This window comes from Musca autumnalis, unplaced genomic scaffold (genome assembly GCF_047663935.1).
Source record: "Musca autumnalis isolate F117 unplaced genomic scaffold, ASM4766393v1 scaffold_4, whole genome shotgun sequence".
Classification (NCBI taxonomy): Eukaryota; Metazoa; Arthropoda; class Insecta; order Diptera; family Muscidae; genus Musca; species Musca autumnalis.
In genome coordinates, this window is record NW_027411977.1 from 187642079 (window position 1) to 187669656 (window position 27578).

The 27578-nt window shown below is 36.3% G+C and overlaps 1 protein-coding gene and 1 long non-coding RNA gene across 3 annotated transcripts; one reads left to right on the top strand and one right to left on the bottom strand.

Annotated features, from left to right (window-relative positions):
- Positions 1-6441: 6441 nt before the first annotated feature.
- LOC141403198 (uncharacterized) lies at positions 6442-8535 on the top strand. Its single transcript, XM_073985378.1, has one exon. The coding sequence runs from the start codon at positions 6442-6444 to the stop codon at positions 8533-8535; it is 2094 nt and encodes a 697-aa protein (XP_073841479.1).
- Positions 8536-25617: 17082 nt separating this feature from the next.
- Positions 25618-26484, bottom strand: LOC141402480 (uncharacterized). Of its 2 annotated transcripts, XR_012412638.1 has the most exons (4): positions 26409-26454; positions 26215-26347; positions 25736-26043; positions 25618-25673 (listed from the first exon to the last, which is right to left on the bottom strand). It is a non-coding gene; the product is annotated as an uncharacterized lncRNA (long non-coding RNA). The 2 variants fall into 2 exon arrangements; XR_012412637.1 differs by having other exon boundaries at positions 26215-26484.
- Positions 26485-27578: the final 1094 nt, after the last annotated feature.

Here is a 27578-nt window from a genome sequence, read left to right on the forward strand (position 1 = left end):
AGGGAAATTTTCATAAAAATTAATATTTTTCTAAAATTTTTTATTTAGGGGATAAATATATTAAAGACATAAACAGTTACAACTGAACGCACCAGTTTGAATGTTTTTTCAGTGAGTGGAATGTACGAGGGCTACTAGAAAAGTTTTCGGCCCATTAATGAAAACGAGGATATTTATGAAAAATACTTTTTTATATTCCAAAGAATTCTCCAGCTTGATTTTTACAATTTTTCACGCGCTCAAACCAATTGTTGAAGCGTGTTTTGTGGTTATTTTATAACTAGATTTAAAATACAATGCAAATACAATTCTCACCATAAGATATATGTCTATGGTATATTTGTTTTGTTAGCACTTGGTGGAAAAGTTTTTAATCACTGGGAATCGTTAATGCCAAATTACGGCCAATTATTTTGAAAATATTGATAAATTGTGAAAAACCTCAAACATTGTGGTACCGTTATATGGGGCTTGGACATATATAAACTAGTTTTTGTAGAAGTGCTTTTGGCTTTTGGGGGACAAAATAACCGAATTGGCAGTCAAATAGGACTACAACCATCAACATTTTTTAAAGAGACGCTTCGATTTATATGTATGTGCCTATACAAGAAGTAAAAAAGTGTCAGTCGGCTTTGCCGACTGATATATACCCTCAGCCAATGTGAAGCGAAACTTTCACCTCCGGACAGATCGAATGTATTTAGGGTTTCTTCAGAATTTTGGACATTTGAACTTGCCGACAAAAATATGGATTAGGAATTAACTGCACTAATACACAAATGTTGCACCGTCGTAATGGAGGTAGCGAATGCAAATCGCTTCAACAAAAATCAAAGTGAATCGAGAGCAGGTCTTAAAGTAAACTTATCCGAAATTTTGTGTGAGAGGTACCAGAAAGAGTAGACAAATATAGTCCATATTCGAACCTGATCTATATCTGGTAAATATCGGTCACTCCCTTTAAGAGTTATCGTGCGCAAAATGTTTCCGAACATTTTTGAAGTTTTGTGGGGGAGGTACCTGAAGGAGTGAACCGATATAGCCCATCTTCGAATTTAAACTACGTTTTGATAAAATATTACGAAGACCGAATCGACAGATCCGTTCGAGAATTATCTTGCGCTGCAACCACTACACAAGGTGTCATATGGGCTTTTTGCAACTTTCCGGCCATTTTCTCAGGAAGTATGGACTTGCCCCTGATGAAACTTGTACCGTCGTATGAGGGGAACTGAATACAAGGTGTTGCAACAAAAATCAAATCGATTCGAGAGCAGGTCCTAAAATGAACTTATCCGAAATATTGTGTAGGAGGTACCCGAAGGAGTGTGCCGATTGACTCCATAACCTCATCTAAGTCTGGTAGAATTTTCACGATGTGCAAAGTATGGACCAAATCGGTTACTCCCTTCAAGAGTTATCATGCTTTGTGGGGGAGGTACCTGAAGGAGTGGGCCGATTGACCCCATAACCTCATCTAAGTCTGGTAGAATTTTCACGATGTGCAAAGTATGGACCAAATCGGTTACTCCCTTCAAGAGTTATCATGCCCACATATTTTCCGAACATTTTGGAACTTTTGTGGGGGAGTTACCTGAAGGAGTGGACCGATATAGCTCATCTTAGAACTTATACTAAGTTTCGACAAAATATTACGAAAGCCAATTTGAACCGAATCGGTTCATCCGTTCGAGAGTTATCGTGCGAACCAGCCAGACAGACAGACGGACGGACATTGCTAAATCAACACCAAATTGTCTGAAACACATTTCGTCCAAACATACTTGGGGTCTAACACCATTATTTCGATGAGGCACATTTTGCCCGTATGAAAGTGTATATACCCTTTCTAGCCTAAAGTCTGAGGGTATAAAAACGTTGACATATATAAAACATTTTTGGTGGAGAAGATTTTAGTCACAAAATACAAAATTGCAACCTGTTCGGCTGCAAAATGGGAATAATACCTTCATAAGGCCTTAAAACGACTCGTCAATTTGTAAGGTATGGGTTGGTCCAAGCTAAATGGACCTACAATTCATTTACCAAAGCATTATCCACCTACATACTTCGGACATTAAAGTGATTTCCACAGAAGGACAGTCATGACTATACCAGTGTAGAAGAACGCTGATCAAGAATATATACACTTTATATGATCTTAAACTATTATTTCGGGGAGTTACAAATAGAGTGACAAACTTTATATACACTCCATTACAAATTTACCGATTTTGTTTCCACGCATAAGACCAACAGAGAATTTTTGGACCTTCATAGTAATGACAAATCCTACATCTAAACCAAAATTCAGCACTGTGGGAATTTTTCTATTTCAATTCCTATTTTGTTTGAGCTACATACAATAAGTACTTATTGTATCACACCAATATCCATTTATATCAGTTTGTACAAACCAGATATAAACAAATATGTTCCTTTTTTTCTGTCTATACCAACTCATATCATACCTGTTTGAAAAAGTATCAGTATCAACTTGTAACTGAAACTACATTCTACATATCCATACTCACTCAATGTTGAAAAATGTCGGAACAGATATATTCAGTTGTATCCATGCAGGTGTTTAATACAGGTCTTGACCAATTGATCAAGATCATTTTTTGGCCCTAGGGTGATCCCTATTTATTTTGGTAAGAATCTATTCAGATTTGGATATTGCTTCAATATATACAGTATAATCTCGATAATCCGGATACCACAGGTTTCTGAGGTGTCTGAATAAATATAAAATTGTCGGATTATCGAATAGTAAGGAAAATAAATTATTTTCTTTGATTAAATCACTCGTGGTAGTTGTATAATAATACTTTTTATACCCTCAGCCTTTAGGCTAAAGAGGGTATATACACTTTGATACGGCCAAAAATGTGCCTCATCGAAATAATTGTTTTAGACCCCAAGTATGTTTGTACGATATCCGTTTCAGACAATTTTGAGTAGATCTAGCAATGTTCGTTCGTCTGTCTGTCTGGCTAGCTGGTGCGCACGATAACTCTCGAACGGATCAATCGATTCGGTTCAAATTTTGGGTATCGAAATATTTTGTCCAGATTTGATTTAAGTTCGAAGATGGGCCATATAGGTCCACTCCTTCAGGTACCTCCCCCACAAATGTTCAAAAATTGTCGCAAAACTTGTGCGCACGATAACTCTCGAAGGCAGTAACCGAATTGAACCAAACTTTTCATATTGTAATACTAACTCTAGGCATACATCAGGTTCGAATATGGATTATATCGGTCCACTCCTTCAGGTACCTCCCACACAAAATTTGAAATAAATGCAGTTTAGTGACAGCTTACGAATCGTTATGAAATTTTTTGTAGCAGGATGTTCGTGCGGAACCCGTTACGTCATTGTATTTTTTGAGGGCAAGTCCATAGTTCCCGAGATAATGGCGCATACCCTCAAAAAAAAAAAAACGCTGCACTACTCGTATGTCGCGTGTTCAAATAAACGGTGGCCAAATATAAAAGGAGTTGGCGTTGGTAGATGAATTTTGGTATAAATACTTATAGTTCACTGACAATGTCGAGAGCAAAAAATTGAGAAGGTAGGTCCACGTTATGGGATAGTCCCCATGCAAAAGTTGTTAACCAAATTGGTTGAATTTTGAGATGCGGGGTTTTCACTTTACAAAAAACTTTTCCGCGTTTTGATATAGACCCCATATAACGGTACTTCCCGATTTTCGGAATTTTGAAGAGTTTACATATGTTTCACGCCCAATGGACAAAAGAACTTTTCTGATAACAATTATGTACATAGGTCCACGTTTTGATATAGCTCCAATAGAACGGTATCGCCCGATTTTCGGTATTTTCAAGGTTTTAGCCACATTAAACAACCAACGTAGCTGATATTTGGTATTTAGTCTTCGCCAGGTCTTGCGAAATATTTTTACAGGGAATTCTTGGTATTGGTTCACGTTTTGATATAACTTTTTCGGGTTTTTAAGGTTTAAGCCACATTATCCACCCAAAATTACAGAAATTTGTTGGTCTTAATATATTTTTGTTATATTGAATACATCAAAATTTTGTCTTCAAAAATCCCAGAAAAATCGTGAAAACCTAAAAAACCCAAAAAACGTGAACTTCCACCTCGGTTTATTTAAATAGCACTCCTGCGATTTTTTTTTTGTTTTTCTTATGGATTTTTCTCATCTATGCACATTGTAGTTGCAAAATCCGCAAAGACTTCCCAGATGTAAGCTCCTTTCATTTAAATTTGGTTCAGGTGCACCTGAAATATTATTGACTAAAATAACGTTTATTCTTTTTAAATATAAAAAAGCCGCGCAGAAACCTATTTGAAACTATATTTTTAGCATTCCAAATGCTTTTCCAGCAGAAATATGTGAGTAGTTTGCTATGTTAGATACAATTCCAAGTTTTTTGACTTCTTTTACCTCTACCACGCTATTGTGAGGTATTTCTAAGTGATGTCATTTGCACTAATCATTGGGTGGTCTTTATTTTGCTTATTATTCGTCATGGATGGGTATAAGAATAATCCATTAGTTTTCACCGAGGAGTGAACATTTCCCAATTTTGCATTAAATGGTTGTATGCGTACAATCCAGATCGATATAATAAAATTACGTATTTTCAGTGCATTAAACTAAAACTATATCATCAATATTAAAGCAGAGAACAAAAATTGCCAATTTATGTCTGTATATAACGAATAAAGGACTAAACACCATAAAATATATTCAAATCTAATATGTGGATATTCAAAACGTATACTTCTAATTATAGTTATATTCCGGAACCTGGAATGACAAATGGTACTCTAGTACCTTTTCCCATTTTGTGCTAAAATACGTACCCTTATTCCAAAAACTAGAAAACATTGCGCTTTTATCTAAACAAAAATTGCGATGACTAACTCTAGCTCCTTAGTTTTTCTGCTAGACAGTTTTGGCCGAGTAGAAACTTTCACCATATTTGGACACGTTGATTTTGACATTTCTGATTGAGTTTTTGAAATTTTTAATTTTTTCTATTACCTACATTTTTATAGGAAAACAACTTATGTATGTTGAAATAGGTTATTCGACATTTTCCCTTTTGTGAAAACTGATTTAAGTCTTATTAGTTCAGATTTATTGCTGTGGCGGAATATCTGGAGAGTCTCAATGACATAATAATCTGCAAAAAATATGTTAAACGGCAAAAATACTTAATTTAGAACGCTTTTTAATGACTTTCCAAATTTAATTGACGATTTCGTAAAAAAACGATTGCATATTTAGAAATAAAAAACATGCTAAAATCCGATGTCTACTTATTAGATTTTGTCTTGTTGTGCAGGCAAATAAACAAATAAATAAAATATGTAAATATGATAGTTGGGAATGGTATTCGAAACTGGAGACATAAAGTAACGCGGATGAAAATTATCAAGCCACCATGTAAGTTCAAATACATTTCTTATATAGTTTTGAAACCTTCAAATTTTATCACAATTCATAGGGATTTTATGTCAAACATTGGCCCAATATCTGGTCAATTAATTTTAAATACCTTACCTTGATGTATCCTTGAGATTGATATCTTTATAAATTGATTGTTTAGAAACTCTATTCATAAAAGGCTGTTAAAATCACAAAGGCACATTTAAATCCACGGGATAAAATGTTTTGACCTTCAAATAAGAAGTCCATTCGCGAATAATAAATAAACACAGCAACATAAAATTAGATTTGCAAAGGCCATAATACATAGAGCCTTGCACACGACAATTTTACAACGTTGTTCTTGTTGCCGTTGTAAAATGTGAGCAGGTAGGTAAAATGTTAAACTCACTCACACCAATGATCACCAGCTGTGATGAATGATGATGATTAAGGGTGTTTTACCAAGGTGAAGGACTTTAAAATACTGACGTTTACATCGATCTTCAAGGATCGTCATTTAGTGTTGTCGACTAAATTGTGTTGTACCAACCGAGGTATTGTAAGAAACGAAGATGCAACAGAGAATCAGTGTAGTTCGTTGCTTCGTCGTGTACGGTTGTGTACTTCCACAGAGACGGAGAGTTACAAATGTGTAAAACGAAATGATATAAGTTCACGTAAAAGACACACAAAATCGAATTAACGTAAAGACCAAAAATAAAAAAAACTATAAGGTCGGATAGAAGCACTTGGATTAACGCTCACGTTTTTAAAACATTTCATATAAGAAAATAAATTTGAAAAATATATGCTTTGCATGAAAAACAAAAATTTAGTAAAGTGCTGAAAAATTTAAAAATTAATTTTTAAAAATACAAATTTGGAAACAAATTTCCTAAAGTGAATATGGAAGTTTAACCCACCAACAACGAAAAACAAAATCATTTTTTCATAAACTCAAATTTCCTAAAATTTCGAATTCATAAAAAATTAACAAAAAACGCCACACCATGTCAAATAAAAATTTGAAAACCACATTAACTCTCACCTGCCTGGTATTGCTGATGGTTGCTTCCACAACATCGGGTCTGGCCAATTGTCCAGCTGGCTGCCAATGTGATGACAACACCCTAATTGTTCAATGCGGTGAAGGACAATTGGATGTGTTGCCAATTGCCTTGAATCCCTTCATCCAACGTTTGGTCATCAAGAACAACAAAATCAAGACCATCGACTCATCCATTCAATTCTATGCTGAATTGACGTTTTTGGATTTGTCCTCTAACCACTTGATGAACATACCTCAACGCACCTTTGCCTATCAACGTAAATTGCAAGAGGTTCATTTGCAATACAACAAAATTGGCCAAATCAGCAACAAGACTTTGATTGGTTTGTCTGCCGTTACCGTTTTGAATTTGCGGGGCAATCTTATCTCGGAGTTGCATCAGGGTACATTTGCCCCCTTGGCCAAAATTGAAGAATTGAATTTGGGTGAAAATCGCATTGGCTACATTGATCCCAAGGCATTCGATGGTTTGACCCAATTGCGGATTTTGTATTTGGATGACAATGCCTTGACCTCAGTGCCAGATCCCGTTCACTTCCAAGCCATGCCATCTTTGGCTGAATTGTTTTTGGGCACCAATGCTTTGATGGCTGTGCCTCCAGCTGCTTTCCAAGATTTGAAAGGTTTGACTCGCTTGAATTTGAAAGGTGCTGGTTTGCGCAACATTTCTCATGATTCCTTCTTGGGTTTGGAATCTTTGCGTATTTTGGATTTGTCCGATAATCGTTTGACTCGTATACCCACCAACAGCCTAAGTCAATTGGGTCGTTTGGAAGAACTCTTTTTGGGACAAAATGATTTTGAAGCCATTCTCGAGGGAGCCTTTGTTGGTTTGAAACAATTGAAACGTTTGGAAATCACTGGAGCTATGCGTTTGAAACGTATCATGGCAGGTGCCTTTGCCAGCAACACCAATTTGGAATATTTGAATTTGGCCTCCAACAAAATGTTGAATGAAATCCAAGCAGGAGCTCTCAGCGGCTTGCCCCATTTGAAATATGTCAACTTGAAAGCAAATGGTTTGACCACCTTGGCTGAAGGTCTTTTCCCATGGCAAGATTTGTCCACCTTGGACTTGTCCGAAAATCCCATTGCCTGTGATTGCCGTGTTATGTGGTTGAGAAATGTCCTGATAAACAAAAACAACACCGGTGATAAAGTCAGTGAGGTCTTGTGTGAATTCCCCGAAAGTCTAAGAGGTGAAGAATTGAAGAACTTGAATCCTGCATTAATGGGTTGCTCCCACACCGATCCCCGTAAACAAACCTTGATTGGTGCTTTCCTTGTGGGTACTGCTGCCACCATTACAACCTTGGTTTTGATTGTCTACCGCTGCCGCAGAAAGATATTTGGTAGCTCTGCTTTGGGCAACCAGGAATATCGTGAATATCAAAAAAACTTCTTTGATGAAGAATACCTGACCCGTCGCCATCTACATCATCCATGCAGCTTGGGCATCCACTCCACATTTCCCAATACCTATACTCCCCAAAACATGGGACCAGCCCAATATGGACCAATGTACCCAGTACAAGTGAATGGTGCTGTCGAACAGAAAAATTTCCAACAATTGCAAGTTCCAACTGGTACAATTTTGAACGACAAGAAATCAGGTAAAACACAAACCAACGATGACACCGATTCCTCTGAAGTTGACATTAAGAACAATTCGAACAATGCCGCAGCCATGCAAAAATTAAATCACTACACTAAACCCAATTTGTTGCAACAAACTTCCGCTGTAGAGGATTCATGCTATTCCTATGCGGAGTTTCCAATTCACTCCAGCTCGAATCAAGAACACAACATTAACTATCATCAACTGCCCATGCACTATGGTACCTCTGAAGACTATTCCAATTCAACGGCCAGCACTGTAGAAATGGATCCCAATTACATTTACAGCAACACCTATTACACCATGCCCTTGGAACCAGGTAACAGCCAAAGAGTCCAAACACAAAAACCAACACCAGTACCACCAGCACTGCCCATACGAGGGTTGTTAAATGTCAGCACGACCGGTCGTCGTTGATTAAGGAATCAGGATTCCAAACACAGCCAGTGAAATGGTCATGCCAAAATCGGCAATCAAGCTCAAACAATGCGTTACCAGCATTGGGAACTTTGAAAAAGGCCCGGACAGGTTTATCAAAAAACTCCGGAGAATGTCTCAACTCAGCAACAGCACTATCGTATCATCGCAAAAATTTAAGCATTTGGGCTTAAAAACGAAATACATTTCAAAGTGGTCAACTGTAATGCCAGACTATCGCGTAACAAGCTAACAAGGACTTAACACAACAAAAACATCCACCCGCCCCCTGAAAAACACTGTACATAACCAATTTAATTTTATTTTAAAATAAGGCAAACAAACCGAACAAAGACATTTAATTTTCTAAGATAATTTTTTAGTTGAAAATTAGTCAAAAACACTCATAAAAAACATACATTTTTTGTATGTGTAAATAATTAAAAAATTAATATGGAATCATTGTAAATATTTCACCGCATCGTCATTTAAGGAATGATCTCTTAAAGATTCAGCTGTAAAATTGTTTTCCTTATTTGTATTTTTTCCTTAATTTCCAAACATTTGTAAAAATTTTGTATAAAAAATCCGAGCATTGAAGGAATTTTTCTAAGTTTAACTTGTTATTAATTGTTTTCTTAGTTTTAGTTATTTTTATAAAAAATGTTTGCTTAGTAAGAAATATAAAAAAAAAAACAAAGACAAAAATACTTACATAAAAATAAATAAAACAAATTTAATTAAAAATATAAATTTGCCCGTGTGTTGTCAATTTAGCAAAAAAAATGTACCTCAGATCTCAGTAATATCTTTCTAGAACTTACGAACTGTGTATAGACGATTCTTAAAGGTCAAAGTAGCAAAGCAAATTGGGATTTTTATCCTGTTTTCTCTGGTTCTGGTCCACAGATACTAAACCGTTCAATATTCAAGAAAACATCCAACTACAATAATGTGGCAAAGCCGTCAATAAACAACTTTTTGGAACATGTCCATGAACGGTTCTTTATGGTAAAAATAGCAAAAATCTTTTGAAAATATCCAATTTTTATACTTTTTCTCTGACTCTGGTCCAAAGATACGCAACAGCCCAAAAAAATGTCTACCTGAAATTTGTCGGTATAGGTCCACGTCTTCATATCGTCACCATAAATGCCGGAAGACGTAACCCACAAAAATAAAACTTTACAGGAGAAGCAAACAACTTTATAAAATGAAAACGGTTTTATAAAATATATTTTTGGAAAAAAAATTAAATTTTTTTCCAGAATGTTAGAAGCTGTGTGGGTTACGTCTTTTGGTATTGTATTTTTCTGAAATGCCAAGCGACGTAACCCACAATTTATTGAGTATACATTTGAAGAATGTAGTATAAATGAAAAATTATAATTAAAATAGAATTAGTTTGTTGGCCTACGCGGCTAAGCGAACTTTAAACTAGCAATGTGACGGTTTTGGGTTCAATTCCCAGTCTTGACGTTAATATTTCAATAGACCACAATTAGGTGAACTGTCTATTCCAACCATCACTATAATTACTTATAATTTTGTTGTATTTAAGTCAATTTATGGACAAAATATAGTTCATATAAATTAAGTGATCTGTAACAGTTTAAATGTAACTTTTAATTGTCATAAGGAATGTTGTCATAAAAGTAATGACAATCACTTGGAATTAAGCATTTTAAGTCTTGCAGGTGTTGAAATTTCTTTTTTGAAACTTTTAGCCTGTGTGTGTACATCTGAGGAGGATCCACTGCCTCAAACTTTCCGGAACTTCTCTATGGTAGAATCTGGCAGTCGTCTTTGATATCAGCTTTAAACAAGATTATACTGCTAGGATCAAAAGCCAATGCTCGCAGTGACTTTAGGATCTCCTGTCTTGCTGTATAAGTAAACCAATACAGAAAATTTGCGTTTTTCTCTGGACCTATTTGATAACTACAATCAGTTGGTCTCTATTAAACCATGGGTTGGTTGACAAGACCATCTTTTGCAAACTTACAGCCTAATCGTATCCGTCTTTAAAGAATACATCTTTTTACTAGAACGACGTGAATTTTGAGCATTTACATGTTTTTGTATCAATGCCTCAAATTTTGAATATCTCCGTTCGTTCTTTCTCTTGCAAAAATGAACAATATCGAGACGAGCATTGCCTAACATACTGTTTTCCATATGTGCGTTTTAGATGTTTATTTAAATCAGGGCATAGGTCTTCTGTCATCATCTTCAATTATTTCAATTATGGATTTTTTCTGTAAGACCAGTAAAAACCGTCTAAAGTCAAAGTTATTGCTTTAAAAACAAGTAAAAAAGTATCAGTCAGCTTTGCCAACAGAGATATACCCTCAGCCTGTGTATATTGAAACAAATTTTTCCCAAAAACGAATGTATTTAGGTGGTTTTAAAAATTTTGGATGTATGAACCGACAAAAATGTTGATTAGGATTAAAGATCAAAAGCTTTGCAGAGGAGATACTTAAAGGAATAGATCGACATTGACCATTATAAAAGTGGATCTCCAGCCACTACATATGGTGCTATAGGGGGTTTTTGCACCCTTCGGGCTGTTTGCTCAAGAAGTATGGACTTACCCCTAAAACAAAAAATTACCATCATAATTGAGGCAGCGAATGCAAGTTGTTTCAACAAAAATCAAAGTGATTCGATTGCAGGACAGACAGACAGACAGACGGACGGACATTGTTCAATCGAATCCAAATTGTCTGAAACACATTTCGTCCAAACATTCTTGGGGTCTAAAACCATTATTTCGATGAGGCACATTTTGCCCGTATGAAAGTGTATATACCCTCGTTAGCATAAATGCTGAGGGTATAATTAACTAAAAGAATGGTCTTTGTGATTTTTGAAAAAAGCTACCATTCTTGAGATATCGTCACCTAAGAGTCAAATTACACATATGGAGAAATAAGCCGAACTATTTCCATGGGATAGGTATTTCCATAAGCTTTCATACGTTACCCATTTTGTAGTAATCGGTTCAATAGAACCGGGTCTAACCCGGTTTTGAACCTGGACTTTCGGGTCAAATAACCGGTTAACCGAATCCGCCCCCGTGGAAATTATACATTAACTCAATAAGCCCTCCCTCTGGCATTAAAATTGCTGCAAAAATCAATGAATACAATGTACTGCTGTTTAGTTTTGAAATAATGTGGGTTACGCCTTTTGTGTTCTATGAAAATTACAGTATGCTGTTACGTCTATTGGCATTTCTTGAATAGGATCGTTATTTTTAAACGTAGAAGCTTGAAATTTTGCCAGAGCATGTATTTTAGCTTAATATATTAGATTCCAACAAAAACAAAAAACGAATTTCGATTTCCATGTCGGTTACGTCTTCCGGCATTTATGGTGACGATATAGTCCCCATAGAACGGTACATCCGGATTTCTGGTATTTAGAAGGTTGTGGCCTCAATATCCCTCCGAAATGGGTGAAATTTGGTATTATGTCTTCCTTGGGGGTATAAAACATTTTACCTGAAATTTGTCGGTATAGGTCCACGTCTTCATATAGCCCCCATAGCACGGTACCTTCCGATTTCCGGTATTTAGAAGGTTGTGGCCTCAACATCACAATTAAACGGCTGACATTTTGTATAAAGGCTTCGTTGGGAGTATAAATTTAAATTTATCAGTATAGGTCCACGTCTTCATATAGCCCTCATAGAACGGTACCTCCGGATTTCTGGTATTTTGAAGGTTCTGGCCTCAACATCCCTCCAAATTGGTATTAATTCTTCCTTGGGGGTATTAAAATTGCCACCTGAAATTTGTCGGTCTTCAATTTTGCATATGCAAAAATTTATGCATTTTGCATAATATTACATATGTCATATGTTTCGATTGCAATTTAATCAGACGCCAAAAATATGAACAGTCCTAAAAATAGGGATTGCATAAAATTCCGCTGTCTAGTCATAACCCATGACCCAATATAATTTACTAGCTGAACCCGTGCGCTTCACTGCCCCTAATAAAATAAAATATAATGGAATGATATAATTATATTAACTTTTTAATATTTTAACGTATAAATATAGAATATATGACGGCGTTCTCTACCCATTCAGGGCTATTATGGAGCTACTAAGGTATTTTTGTATGTTTCAGGAGGTAAGACTCCCCCTAAAGCTTTGTCGACTATAAGTATTCCTACTTAGGTTATATACTCTTACACTATTAATTTCTCTTTATTTCGACAAATTGAATTTAGATCTACCTTATTAAATTAAATTAAGAATAGAACCAGTTTTGAGAACCTTAAATTTGAGGATAGTTGTAATTTATTTTATACATGGGACTTATTTGTTTCCAAGTCATATACATATTAACCTATTGTGATACATTAAATTGCATTTGCATTTAAAATTTTTAATCCAATAATGCTTTAGATATATCATAATAAAATATCCCTCATAAGAAATCGCTCGAAGATATGATATTTAACGCTGTAGCCCTGGTCAATTCCTTCCCAAATGTAAGAACCTGTGTATATAATGATGACTTCTACTGACTACTTCAAAATTTCATTGAATTTGGACATACGTAACAAAAACATGAAATCGACCAAAAATATATATAGGAGCTATATTCCGATATGAACCGTTCTCAATATAATTTGGCACATTTATTTGTAGATCAAATTCCGTTACACATATCAAATCTCATTGAAATTGGACATACTTGGCATTTTCGGAGCATAAAATACAGAAAATCATTCGGAAATATATATGGGAGCTATATTCAAATCTGAACTGATTTCGATATAATTTGTCCCATTTATTTCTTGAACAAATTCCGTCACACATTCCAAATTTCAGCGAAATTGGACATATATAACGTGTTTGGTGCATCAAATACAGAAAATCGGCCGAAAATATATATGGGAGCTATATCCAAATCTGAACCGATCTCGATATAATTTGCCACATTTATTTTTATAACAAATTCCATCAGACATTCCAAATTTCAGCGAAATTGGACATATATAGAGAGTGTTTGGTGCATAAAATACATGAAATCGGCCGAAAATATATATGGGAGCTATATCCAAATTTGAACCGATTTCGATATAATTTGGCACATTTATTACTAGAACAAATTCCGTCAGGCATTTCAAATTTTATAGAAATTAGACATATATATATATATATATATATATATATATATATATATATATATATATAGCGTGTTTGATGCATCAAATACAGAAATTCGACCGAAAATATATATAGCAGCAATAAAAAAATCTGAACCGATTTCGAAATAATTTGGCACATATATGTCTAGACCAAATTCCGTCACACATTCCAAATTTCATTGAAATTGGGCATACATAGCGGGTTTGGTGTATCAAATACGGGAAATCGGCCTATAATATATATGGGAGCTATATCCAAATCTGAACCGATTTCAATATAACTTGGCACATTTATGTCTAGACCAAATTCCGTTACACATTCCCAATTTTCAGCGAAATTGGACATATACAGCGTGTTTGGTGCATAAAATACAGGAAATCGGCCGAAAATATATCTGGGTGCTATATCCAAATCTGAACCAATTTCGATATAATTTGGTACGTTTATTTCTAGGCCAAGTTCCGTCATTCCAAATTCCAAGCGAATTTGGACATATATAGCGTGTTTGTGCATCAAATACAGGAAATCGGCCGAAAATATATATGGGAGCTATATCCAAATCTCAACCGATTTCGATTTAATTTGGTATATATATTTTAGACCAAGTTCCGTTACACATTCAAAATTTTATTGAAATTGGACATTAATAGCGAGATTGGTGCATAAAATAAGAAAATCGGATGAAAATATATGTATGTGGGAGCTATATCCAAATCTGAACCGATTTGAATATAATTTGGTAAATTTATTTCTACATCAAATTCCGTCATGGAGATTGTAACAGTTGTAAAGATATTTGCATACAAAATCTAAATTTTTTGGAGGTACCTCCGGTTTTGATGCTATATCTCCGGATCAACGCTGAATTTCAAAAAATGATATAGCCTATTTTCATTCCAGGCAATGTAGCAATGTACCCTAAAAACTTAGGGAAGATCTGTTCAGCGGTTGTAGCATCTATAAGGCACAAAAAAACACACGTACAAACAAATTTCTATTTTTTCCGAAAAAAATCTAAACTTAGGCACCCCAAAATTGCTCCAATTCAGTTCAGAATGACCGAACTACACACACAATTGGCTACGCCAAAACATAGAAGGTTTACGCTAATTAACGTTAAGGATGTTCAGCGGTATTTAGTTACTGGATTGTGCGGCGTTGTCACCTTAGCCACGCATTATGACAAACAACTAGGGAGGTTTAGCGCAATGTTTGTGACGGATACAAAGCATGAATATGCTAAATCAGCCGCCATGTATCATTTGTCTAGTGGACGGAGAGGACACTTCGTGCAATGGGATTCTTCAAATAAATCAAGCTCAAGACGTTATGATAAAGCAAGTCGAGGAAGAAATGTTGATATAATAAGCGAACAACACAGAGCTCGTGAATCAAATAAACGGTATCAAGATACGAAGAACAATGCTGCTGTGTATATAATATAATCAAAGTATAGGAAAACCATCAAAACTTTGGATCGCGTCCATTAACTGACACTTCTATGCAGGATAAGTAATGAATCCCACGAAGTCCTTCAATACCGTACGAGGTTTAAGGCAAGATTACAGTATACATTGCGAAATATATAGCATCCTACGGGGAAAGATCATACTAAATGTTATAAAGTATACAATTACTAATAAAGTAACAAAGTATACCCTTGAGGAATAACATTACGGCCAATCATATAAGTTACTTTTTATTCAGATTATTGAGTGCATCGCGGTTCTATATTTAACTCAATTATAAGGGACCTACTTTCTATCGCACAATCCAAACAGCGTGCCTAACGACACAACTTTACATGGCTGCAAATACTCAGAAAAGTAAGTCACTGTTGAAAAATTTTAATGGCATCTAGCCTCGGCTTCGAACCCAGCCTTTCAGCTTACAAGGCTGATGAAGTTGGTAGCGATTTCGACTTTTCTGAACATTTCCATCGTCATCATTTTATACGCCACAACTTAGACGCCTACCAACTTTAAGATCCAACATTTTCAATCCTTCAAAATAATCTGAGATGCTTTCATTTGTCAAACATTTACAAAACTCATAATAAATTTTTGTTTCCAGAATATCCTTGGATTTTTTGAATAATTTAATAAATAGCTCTTAAATAATAATATTATTAATATTAGTTTTCTTCTTTCTTTTTGACAATATCTATTACTATCATCATTCAACCAACCGACAACTAAGTGTGTTAAAAGTTTTCTAGAAAACAAAAACTTATTATTGGCCTTTAATGACTTTTGACATGGCAAAGAAAAGTTTTGTTGCTCACTTGTCGTCCGACTGATATAATATTTGAGGCAATTCCGTTTTGTGGCCAGAAACAACAACATTAACGGTTACGCTGCTGGTAGGTTCCTTGACCCGAAATGTCATAATATTTCGATGAACAAATAAAGATAAATTATGTTTATCAGTGTGTAAAGTTTCTCCTAGGAAGCATTACAAAGCCCATCCACCACAAATGTGTTACACAAACGGAAGATTGGAATGAAGAATCTTCTGTTGTATTTGATGGCGTTGTTGGTGGTTCTGCTTTAATAATGTTTAGTGTCAAATTATATTAAATTACCAAGATTATTTACATGATGATAAATGATTTAACATCTAGTAACGCCCTTCATCAAGCAACATCCATCATTTTGATATCCATTCAACAATCATCCGGAGGAAAATGATGTAAGATATGCATACATACATAAAAATAAGTGAGTCTTAGGAAATTTTAATAATGCCACCAGCATATTTTTTGTTTTTAAGAGATTCTGTTTTAATATATTTCTTTCCAAAATTTGACAAAAATTAGTTATGTTTAGATTAGTCAGCTCATAATTGCTTTGGTTGGGAAATGTCACCTCTCATTTGTCAAGGTTTATTTGTGTTATTTTAAGATAAGGAAATTGAGAGATTTAGGTTGCATTTGATTTAAAGTTTTTGTGATTGTTATGGAAGTTGTGTTAGGAATGCTGTATTTTCAAAGGTGATACTAGGTTAACATTGATAAATACCAACTGATTTGCAAAGTCACCAAATTTGGCTAGAAATTGAGGCTTTCATAAAAGGACAGACTACAGACCGACTACACTACCGAAATACTACGGATTGAACCGGAAACACAAAACACCCGTATTCCGGCCTGCGGGTGCCACCGCTGTCTACATATGTTTGTATTTGTGTCGTTTTTCTGCATTGGGAGCAGCACTGACGTAGCCAGGAGAGAGGCCCGGCACCCGAAATGGTAATTTTTGGACATTTTTTGTATATTTTACTCACAAAACATCAAATTTTGTCCGCTGGGAACCCCTGGACCAATAAGGATTTGCCCATTTTGTCACATCTGCATACAATGTACTCAAACTTCGGTGAGATGCAATAGATGTCGGGAGTGGGTGCATCTCAGGGGTTTTGTCGGACTCGTCTAGTCGCCGTCATCAGAATTCGCGACTCTCCGCAGAAGACGCAAACGCAGCACTTAACACCAGCCGTTGCTGTCCCAATCCCTGAAAATTTGTCCTTTTGCAATGGACTCCGAGGTATTGTCGAAGAAATAGTGGAAGAATATTATGTGTCGGAAGACTATCATAGTCGCTGCAGGAAACCAAGCTCAACAACAACTGCAGCTTACAGCGCTCTGATGGCTTTCCTATGGTACCAGTCTACTCAATACAGACTCACTTGAGTCTGACTCTAATAACCCGTACATTGAATTATGGGGTAGTAGTCAATTGTGGAATTGTCGAGGTAGAGTTGCTGAACGTATACATCCCGCCGATTAGTAGTTGTACTCCAGGTTATAGGTTCAACATTATCCCGCATTTGGAAGGTCATAACCGTCTGCTTTTGTGGGACCTTAATGCTCATCACGAGTATGTCACAACTCGGGTCTTCAGAAATGACCAGAGGGGTTTAGTGCTGGCTGAGCAGATTGATAGGTCTACGCTTTGCACGGTCAATGAGGAGAGTGTCACAGTTCGCCAGATATAACCATCGTGTCGGTTGGTCAGACAAATGACGTCACCTGGCAACTCATGGCACCGGGTTCTTTCGTACCGCATTGACCCGGAACCATAGTGTTTATGCCAGCATCTGCCAACCTAGCATTAAACTTATGCTTCTACGTAGGTTTTAATGCTGCTACAACAACAACCTGGCAACCCGTCGTTTCTCTTGGGTCAGACCATCAACCCCCATAATTGACTCTATCTGCAGACCTCCCAATTTCAAAACCTCTGAACGCCGCTTTTTCATCTATTAAGTTAAATCTAATTGACCTAGTTTGAAAGTGTTCACTAATTACCGCTTCGGAGATCTGCCCAACCCTTCATCATTACCGCGGCAACCGCTCGCCATATAAATGATGTTCGAAGAACCGACGTGAGACCCAGCAAAGGAGACGATAATAGCAAATGAACGTGATGAACTTTGTCGTGCCAACCCCCGTGACCACAGAGCCAGGGAGCAGACACTGGATATTAAGAAGTTGGTCAGTGAGCATAAGTGGAATATGTGTTTAAATCATCTGAAGAGTTGCAACATTGGAACCGGAATAAGTAAGTTGTGGGCAACGGTTAAGTCACTCTCGAACCCTGGGAAGAAGGAAAATAGGACATCAATCAAGTTTGGCGACGATACGCTTACTTTTACAAAGCGGTGCGCAAGTTCTATGAATTGACAGTATGTCGAGCAGCCCAGTAGTGGCAAGGTGAAAAGAAGGGTACTACTTCGCATTGGATCTCATCCTGCCAAGTAGGGATCACCATAATTGACAATGGATAATGTTGTGAATGTCATCAGAAATTCTAAATCGTCCAAAGCGTTGGGCCCTGATGAAATCACCATGCAAATTCTGCAGTAGCTGGATGAGACGATATTTGAGTATCTTACCAAAGTCGTCAACCTGTTGCTAGCCACCTACATCGTTCTCGAAGTCTGGAAAATGGGCAGAGTGGTCCCGTTATTGAAGCCAGCAAGGATTCCTCCAAAGGTGAATCGTACACACCGATATCGTTTTTGTCACCCGTAGCAAAGAACGTTGAAGCTTTTGCCCTCTCTAGCGTCAGAAACATCTATCTAGTTGCGAATCATGAGCATGGATTCCGTAAGCAGCACAACACAACAACAGCGCTGCACGCCATCTCCGCACATATTAGTAGAGGATTCAAACAGAGCATGCCGTGTGACAGAACCGTGATGTTGACGCTTGATTTTTCAAAAGCCTGTGATACTGTCAAGTACTCCACGCTGTTTGAGGACATTGGGTAGTCTCCGGCTAAGTTTGAAACGTTGGATAATCAATTATATGTGTAGACGCCACTTGTACGGGGAATTCAGGGACAAAAGGTCCAAGCCCCGCAGAGTGAAACAGGAAGTTCCCCAAGGTTGGCTGATATCTCCGGAACTGTTTTGCCTCTACCTCTCCCGCATCCCAGCACCTCCAGACGACATTGAGATCGTAACGTCTGCGGATGATTGTACGATTTTGGCTTCAAGTAACTTCCCTGATGTCATTTGTGAAAGGCTGAAGTGCCATTTTACTGATCTTACCCCCTTTGTTTTACGCGAGGCCATAAAATCAACGGCCACTCTGTCCACACACATGGTATACCGAAGTGAGCACTTTGTTGAATGTCATGGTCATACATACATACATACATATGTTCCCACAACATCCCCGAAGGGACAAAGGAGACTTCTCTCATTGCATGAGTGCACGACGATTCATATTGGCTCAATGATATGGGACCTAGTTTTTATTGCAGAGTCCGTACGGCGTGTCTTACGACACCATTTGTAGAGAAGTTTTTCATGGCTTAAATACTCAGGAAATGTCGCCAGCTTTACTGAGGGGGAATTTTGCCACCGTTGAAAATTTGATGTTGCTTGGCCTGGAATTCGAACCGCAGACTTTCTGAGTGCAAGGCGGACGTGCTAACCCTTGCACCACGGTGGCCTGGTCGATGGTAATAAAATTCCGACCGCCAACTACCCCAAGATTCTAGGGGTCACATTCGATAGCATGTTCACGTCCGCCGCGCATGCCCTGCTGAAACTACTTAAATAACTCCACAAGCGTTGTGGTAACAACCATATTCCTAGAATGGGAGGTTGTCCCAGAGCCAGATAAAGCAGAATAGGTAAAACAGCTTTAAGTTCGGTCGGGACGAAATTTTTTAACCTCACCATAAAATATTCTGAGCTTATATGGAATAATTAATTTTTGCTGTTACGAAAATACCTATGTCCCCACTATTAGGAAGATAGCAGACAGACGGACATGGCCAAGTCGACTTAGAATTTTACCCTGATCAAGAAAACTGAACCTTAATATACCCTCCAGGGAGAGCCGATTGGGAAAGTTATAGCTCTCTCTCGTTTCCTCGAGGTTGTGTGAATTCTCAGAACTTCACACAACAGGGGAAATCGACAGATAGGTTTAAGAGCTCACATATGTTGTCTGGGGTTTCTATGAGTAGTTAATGGGCAAGACAAGATAATAAAGCTAGCAAGACTAAACTTAATACTGATTGGGATCTATACAGATATAGTTTCAATAAGTAAAAGAGCGAAATCGAGGATGCTAAGAGAAATTCCTGGATAAACTTTAGCTAGGCTATATAGGGGGTTAGTGCAGCAGCTGGGTTCCGTAATGTGATCTCAAAGGATCCCAAACCGATTAAGTGAAATTATGGCAACTGGACTAACTACGCTCTGGAGACTCTGGACAACTTTCCAGGGAATGAAGATGCCAATTCAGGCCCGACTAGGGTGTATACGAGCAGGACCAACACTCCTGATGAGTTAATTAGTAGTCATAGAGCTTCGTGGGCTACCAATACCTTCCAGCGCAGCAAGTCTCCTGCACCTGATGGTATCATCCCAGCGATGTTTCAGAACGCACCGACTTTTTTGGTTACCGTTTTGCAGAAGAACTTTAGGGCTTGTCTTCTACTGTCGCACATACTGGCACTATGGAAGGAAGTAACCGTGACCTAAGCTGGGAAACCAAGCCACTCGCTGCCGAAGGACTATAGGCCGATCAGTCTTTCTCCTTTCCTCTTAAAAACTTTGGAAAGATTACTAGATTTAGAAATTAGATCATATATAAACCAAGTCCATATTTACATTAGACAATTTTCCTTGCGGCAATTGTCAGTTTGTCGGTGAGAGAGGGTGTTGAGGGGCAAAGGGATATGGCAACCCCTCACCTCTGTCTCTTTCAAACTGACAATTGCCGCAAGCAAACTTGCCTAATATAAATATGGACCAAGACCTTATAAGCAATTCACAACAGGGTTATATTAAAGGGAAATCGACAGAAACAACGCTGACATACTTCTTTATTCAATCATGACAGACACAGCGCTGACAGAAACAGCGTTGTGGTTTACATAGAAAAGAAGATGGATGATTCGAATTTTACTGAGGCGAAATACCTAGGAGTGATCCTTGACCATCTTCAAAGATGGAAGAGGAACACGGAGGAGCGTACCAAGGGGGTCCTAGTTGCACTCTATTCCTGTTAAAAATCCGTAGGTTAAAGTTGGAGCCTAATGTTTGGTTTACATTCGGCGTCTTTTCGTGATTTCGAAGGCGTTTCGTGATTTCGTGCGGAATCAAGCAAAAATTATCATGATTTCGCATACAAAAATGAAATCATCTCATTTCGTGATTTCAGCGAAATCAGCATCGAAATCACAGTACACATGATATACAACCCAGTTTGTGACTTAAAAAGTACCAAAAGTTGCAACACTTTTCACGTATCACAATAAACAAGGTAGATGGTCAATTGCTGCAACAAAAAATTTTAGAATCAAAATTTTAAAACAATGTGAAAAAAATATTAGATTACTTTGTTACAATGCTATTTTTCATTGCGTTCTCGTACTTTTTTAATGGTAATGTTAGAAAAAAGAGCGAAATGTCTAAAATTGCTTCCCCATACAAATTTCTTAAAAAATACGGGAACGAAAAAATTACGGAAATTGCAAAAACTGCAGCAAATCAACGTATCAGCTATCGTATTTAGATGATAATGAACATGTTGCTAGTTTCTACTATGCCAAACTTGTATGGCAGAAAACAGGAGAATAGGGTGTTATTCGGCGCTATTTTTGTTTAAAGAGAAGTGTAAGTCTTGCTAGACTTCGGAGTACGGGAACGGGTTCTATACACAATGAATACGATATATAGATAGTTTTACGATAATTTTCGAAATAAAGTTGTAAAGTTCTATATTGTCGTATATTTTTGATGACTAACTCAATTTGCAACAACTTGTTTTGAAAATTCATGTTCGATCAGCTGCGCGTATGCATCTACCTTGATCATTGTGATATGTATGAAATCAACAAAAAATAAGTGTAAACACCGGGATGTATTTCAGGATTTCGTGAAATCCAGTGGATTTTAGAGCGCAAGTGTAAACTTGGCATAAGACCGCATGTATTACACTGGCTGTATTAAAGAAGAGTGGTCTGCCTCATTCTGACCTATGGCTGCCTCGTCTGGTGGCAGGGCTGAACAATAATTCCAACTTAACCAGGTTAGCTGATGTACAAAGAGCTGCATCAGTTCTCATTACTGGAACAATAAAAACATTTTTACCGATGGTTCAAAGATGGATGATGGCGCCGGAGATGGTGTGTACTGTAAAAAACTGAGCATTAGACGCTCGTACAATCTTAGCGGCAATTGCAGTGTTTTCCAGGCAGAGGTCTTTTGCAGTGATGTAAGCCCTAGAGCTACTAGTAAGAATGACAGACCACGCAGATAGGATAGTCAGGGTTTACGTTGATAGCCGGTCTTTCAAAAGCATTAGGATCCTACACTATTAAATCTAGGACTGTTCAGAATTGTAGGTCCATCCTAAAAGCATGTAATATAGACGTCAACTTGTTTTGGGTACCAGGGCACTGCACTAATGAAGTAAACGAGATAGTTGATAAATTGGCAAGACGAAGCTACCAGTCCTCGGACCATGGTGTGGAGGACTATGTCAAGCCATCGTTTGACTTCTTCCTCAACAAACTCAGTAACTTCTGCGCAGGGATAATCTCAGGACGCAGAACTGCGTCCCTTCTCAAACTAAATTAATCAGAAATCAGAATTTCTATAGGGGTCAACACTGGCCACTGCGGCATAAGATCTATGACAAGCAAGTGGGATGACAACACCATTGAATATTGCAGATTATGTGAGGTTGAAGAGGAGAGGAAACAATCGAGCACCTTCTTTCTCGTTGTTCTACTCTTTTTCAGATGTAATTCGAATTATTTTTATTGTAATTCTGAATTCTATTTGTAATTCGTAACATACTATTTGTAATTCGAGAATTTCATTTGTAATTCGAATTATTCCACTTGTAATTCGAATTATTCCATTTTTTATTCGAATAATTCCATTTGTAATAAGAATTATAATTCGAAAAACAAATAGAGTAATTAGAATGACATGTGAAATGATTCGAATTACAAATGTAATTCTCAAAATTCAAATGAAATGTTACGAATTACAACTAAAATATTTCGAATTACATCTGAAAAAGGTGTAGACTGTCGGTCAAAAGGCATGCACTTGAACATATGATGGAATCCCTCTTTTACTTCTCCTCTATTTAACCTACAGCCCTATTCACCTATTGCAGGAGCCTTAAGAAGCTATGGTGCTGGTCTCCGAGTGTATAGGCTGCCAACAAACAACGGCGGCTGTGCATCTTTCTTATATAATTTCAGGACGAGCACGGTGGACAGGGCCTTTATCTCAGAAACGAATAGGAATTTGGCCTTGCTGTCTTTAGCAATATTGTAGCCCTAAACTAGTAGAACTTATCTCTTGAAAAAAACACATAAGAAAAACTCCATCTAGGGCATCAAAATCTATAAAATATAGACAATTTTACATAATTGCTGAAATTCTGGTCAGTATCGGCTAAACTATTGGGAGTTGAACCAAGTAACCGTTTGCAAAAATCTTCCAAATAAGGTTCTCAACAATTCTTTAGAACATTCTGAAATTCTAAAATGCTTACTTCATGTTGTTTCAGCGGTATTTTGCATCATATATTTTACAACACGTATTTCAAACACCGTTCACATCCACAGTTTACTCTCGCATTTCGGATTACACTACATTATTGACATTTATTATTAAATCGTCGTTGAAAAATGTACTGAAAACAACGGCATAGAGGCATTTTACAACAATGACATGATCTGAAGAGTTGTGTATTACATTACAGGGAATAATTTTCCAAAAGAAAATATTCAGAAAAAATTAACGGTTAAAATTACGGTGGGAAATGTATAAAAATTGTGGAATTTTTGCATATATTTTGAAATTTGAGGCAATAAATGTAGTTTTTTGAGTTCATTATTTCACCAAATATTTCGTTCTTGTCCTTATCTACAAATTTGCTTCAGAGGTCAGAAGAAGATTCGCGTTGGTTTCAGAGATATAGCACCGAATTTTTTTAAAAACTCAATATTTAACCATGTTTAGATGGGGCCATAAAATCCGAGCTGGATCTGACACAACAAAACCCAACTAGGGTTTCTGGTCGTTTGGGTCTGTACTTTCAAAAAATCCTCAGTTCGAATTGTTTGCACAAGATCACCTTAAAAATGTTGCACAGTGTAATCCGACCTTAATATAACCTCCATCGTTTGGTGGAGGTTATAAAACCAAACTTCCAAACATATCATATACTGTTACAACAACAACTACCGAAATCCTATCGTCCCAAAAAAATTTTATTTAGAGAGTCTTCAGAATTAATATAAAATATGTGTTTGCCCTAATTGTAGATACTCATTCAGGGCTTTCTTCTTTTCGTTCCGCAGTGTAATACATTTTCGGATTTACTTTTAATTTTTAATGTATTGATTATAAACTAGTTTCAATGGACAGGTGTATTAAATTCTTCATTTTTCATTTATTTCTCTCACAGAAAACAATCATAGTCGTCTATACAGCGAAAAGGCATTCAAAATCAACCCCATTCACAGATTCCCTTTTTCTCACAAAATATGTTAAATTCGAAAATCTAAAGAAAATTTAAAAGAAGAAAACCATAACTTCCTCTACCAGAACCAACAAGTAGTCCACCCCCCCCCCCCTAAACTTCCTTCTGCAGAACAAATTTAAAAGACATCTTAAATTTGAACAGTATCCCAAAACTTATCTGTGATGCAATATGTAGTCAAGGTAACGTAATTTATTTGTCTGCTTTTGAAAACCGCGAACTACCAACAAAATTCAACATTTAGGCATCCCAAAATTGTTGTAGTTCAGTTCAGAATGATCGAACCACACACAATTGGTTACGCCAAAAATATATGTAGAAGGTTTACTCTAATGAATGTTAAGGATGTTTAGCGGCATTTAGTTGTTTGATCTTGCGGCGTTATCACCTTAGCCACGCATTATGACAAACAACTAGGGAGGTCTACCGCAATGTTTGTGAGTGTGCGTGGGTTCTTGTGTTAAATGGGGCAGGACAACCGATTGGTCATAGATCTAATAAAAAGATCGCCAAGATGTTGAATTATGTGTCCATGGCTATATTGAAAAGGTTTGTTTGCTGTGCTGTAGGCTATGTTTTAATTTCATTAATAAGAAAGCGATGGTTGTTGGAGCGTATTAAACATTTTGTTTTTATTTTTGAATTTGGTTTTATTTTGTTTTAATTTTGATTTTTTCTTCTCCTTCTATTTTTATTAATTTCATTTTTTACATATTTTAATTTGATGTTTTTCAATGTAAACATACTTGAATTTCGTAGTTGTAATAAATAGTATAAAAATAGTATGTAAGTAATAATGAAGTTAGCTGTAAAGAAATAGGATAAGAAAATGAATTAGAAAATGAAATATGAAATAAAAGTTAGTTGTTGTACTTACCGCCAATTAACCGCATCGTCTTCGACTTCTTCTAAAACCGTCCAAAAAGAATCCTGAAAAATAAATAAAAATTCATAAATCGAAATTAAAATAAATTGTTTTTATTTTCTCTCACCTTAAAATAAAGAGTGAACATTTTGGTGCCGAAACCCGGGATTGTAAAGTGACGTTGTGTTTTGTTAAATTAATACAAAACTAATTTGCAAAGTTTCTGCAAATAAGAAAGAAGAAGAACAGTAAAAATTCTTTAAATACTTTTAAATAAATATACCTGTGGTTATCTGATCTGTTGCTGCTACTGTTCCATATATCCAGATGCCCCGTTTCTGCGACTGCCGTCTTTGTAGGAGCAAGCACAATAATCAGGAGAGTGATTCTGATTCCCAGGTAACAGCGTTGAACATAATTTGTGTGAATCCTAACCTGTAAGATACTCAGTGTTAGAGAATTTGTAATTTATTCAAATTTGTTTGAGATTTTTCCACAATTCACACGAATTATTTTTCTACGCTTCATTATTTTAAATAAAATACATTTTGTGAATCGCTTTGGCAATAAATATTCGCGGCTAAATAACACAAACTTAATTATTACCTTCAAATTAAGTTTGTTTTTCTTTTCTCATTCCGCTTTGCATTTTGCTTGTCAGCCATTCCAATTGTTTTTGTTGTTTTTATTGCACCACACTAATCCGCGTTTAAGTTCATATTACGCGAGTGAAGTTAAACTAACAAAAAATATACATTTCATTTTTGGTTTTTTGCCTATTCACAAATTATTTAATTTACACTTTTAATTTGTTGCAATTTTCCACTAAATTCATATTATTTCTTTGTTTTGATTTTAACTTCATTAGTGCCACATACTTTGTGAGTAATTGAGTACCCATATTCGGTTATTCAATTTGATCAGTTGTGTTATCGGTGTTATCGATATACACAAAATACTTAAGGGTGCATTATACTACAGGATTTGACAAAATTTCTAATTTACTGAAATTTTTGTGTTTTCAATTGTCCAATTAAATTTAATTAATTGAGATAGTATTAGTATACTATTTTAAAGCTGACAATTTATATTTTATTAAAAAAAAAAGCGAGAGTTTATTTGATAATAAACTTAAAATTTCCTACCACTAAGAAATATTAAAGTGTGTAGAGTTTTCCTGTTGTTTAAACTCCTTTAAACTTATTGATATATATCAAAATGGCTGGTGGTAAGAAACACCAAAGTAATCCTGATACGGAAATAGCCAATTTGAAGCAACAACAGGAAAAAATAATAAAAAATATTGAAAGAATTAAGACTTCTTTCCGAGAAAAGAAAATATCCTTCAATTCATTTGAATTAGAATGTCGATTAGACATTTTAAACAAATATATTGATGAGGCAATGCATTTACAATCCGAACTAGATATTCTAGATCCCGATAATGATGATCGTGGTGAATTGGAAGACTTATGTGTATCGGCAAAGTCCCTATTTTTAGGAGTTTTATCTAAAAATAGGAGGAGTAGTATGCCTGAGACTTCTTTTTGTGCTCAATCGCATCAATCTAGATTGCCAAACATGAAATTGCCAAAATTCAGCGGAAAATATTCCGAATATAAGAATTTCATAAGTCTTTTCGAAAACTTGGTTCATACAGATCCGACATTAACAGACATAGAGAAGTTTAACCATTTAATTTCATGCTTGTCCGATGAAGCACTTGGCACAGTCAAAGCTTTTCAGATTTCTGAAGAAAATTACCCCAAAGCATTAGCCAGCTTAAAAAAGGTTTATGATAATGATTGCTTAATATTTTTTGATAATATTGCCAAACTTTTTGATCTTCCTGAGATCACCAAACCTTCGGCTTCTGCTTTGCGAAGCATGATTGACACTGTTTCTGCCATTTATGATTCTTTGTTGTCTATTGGTGATGACAAGAAGATTACGAACGCAATATTAATCCA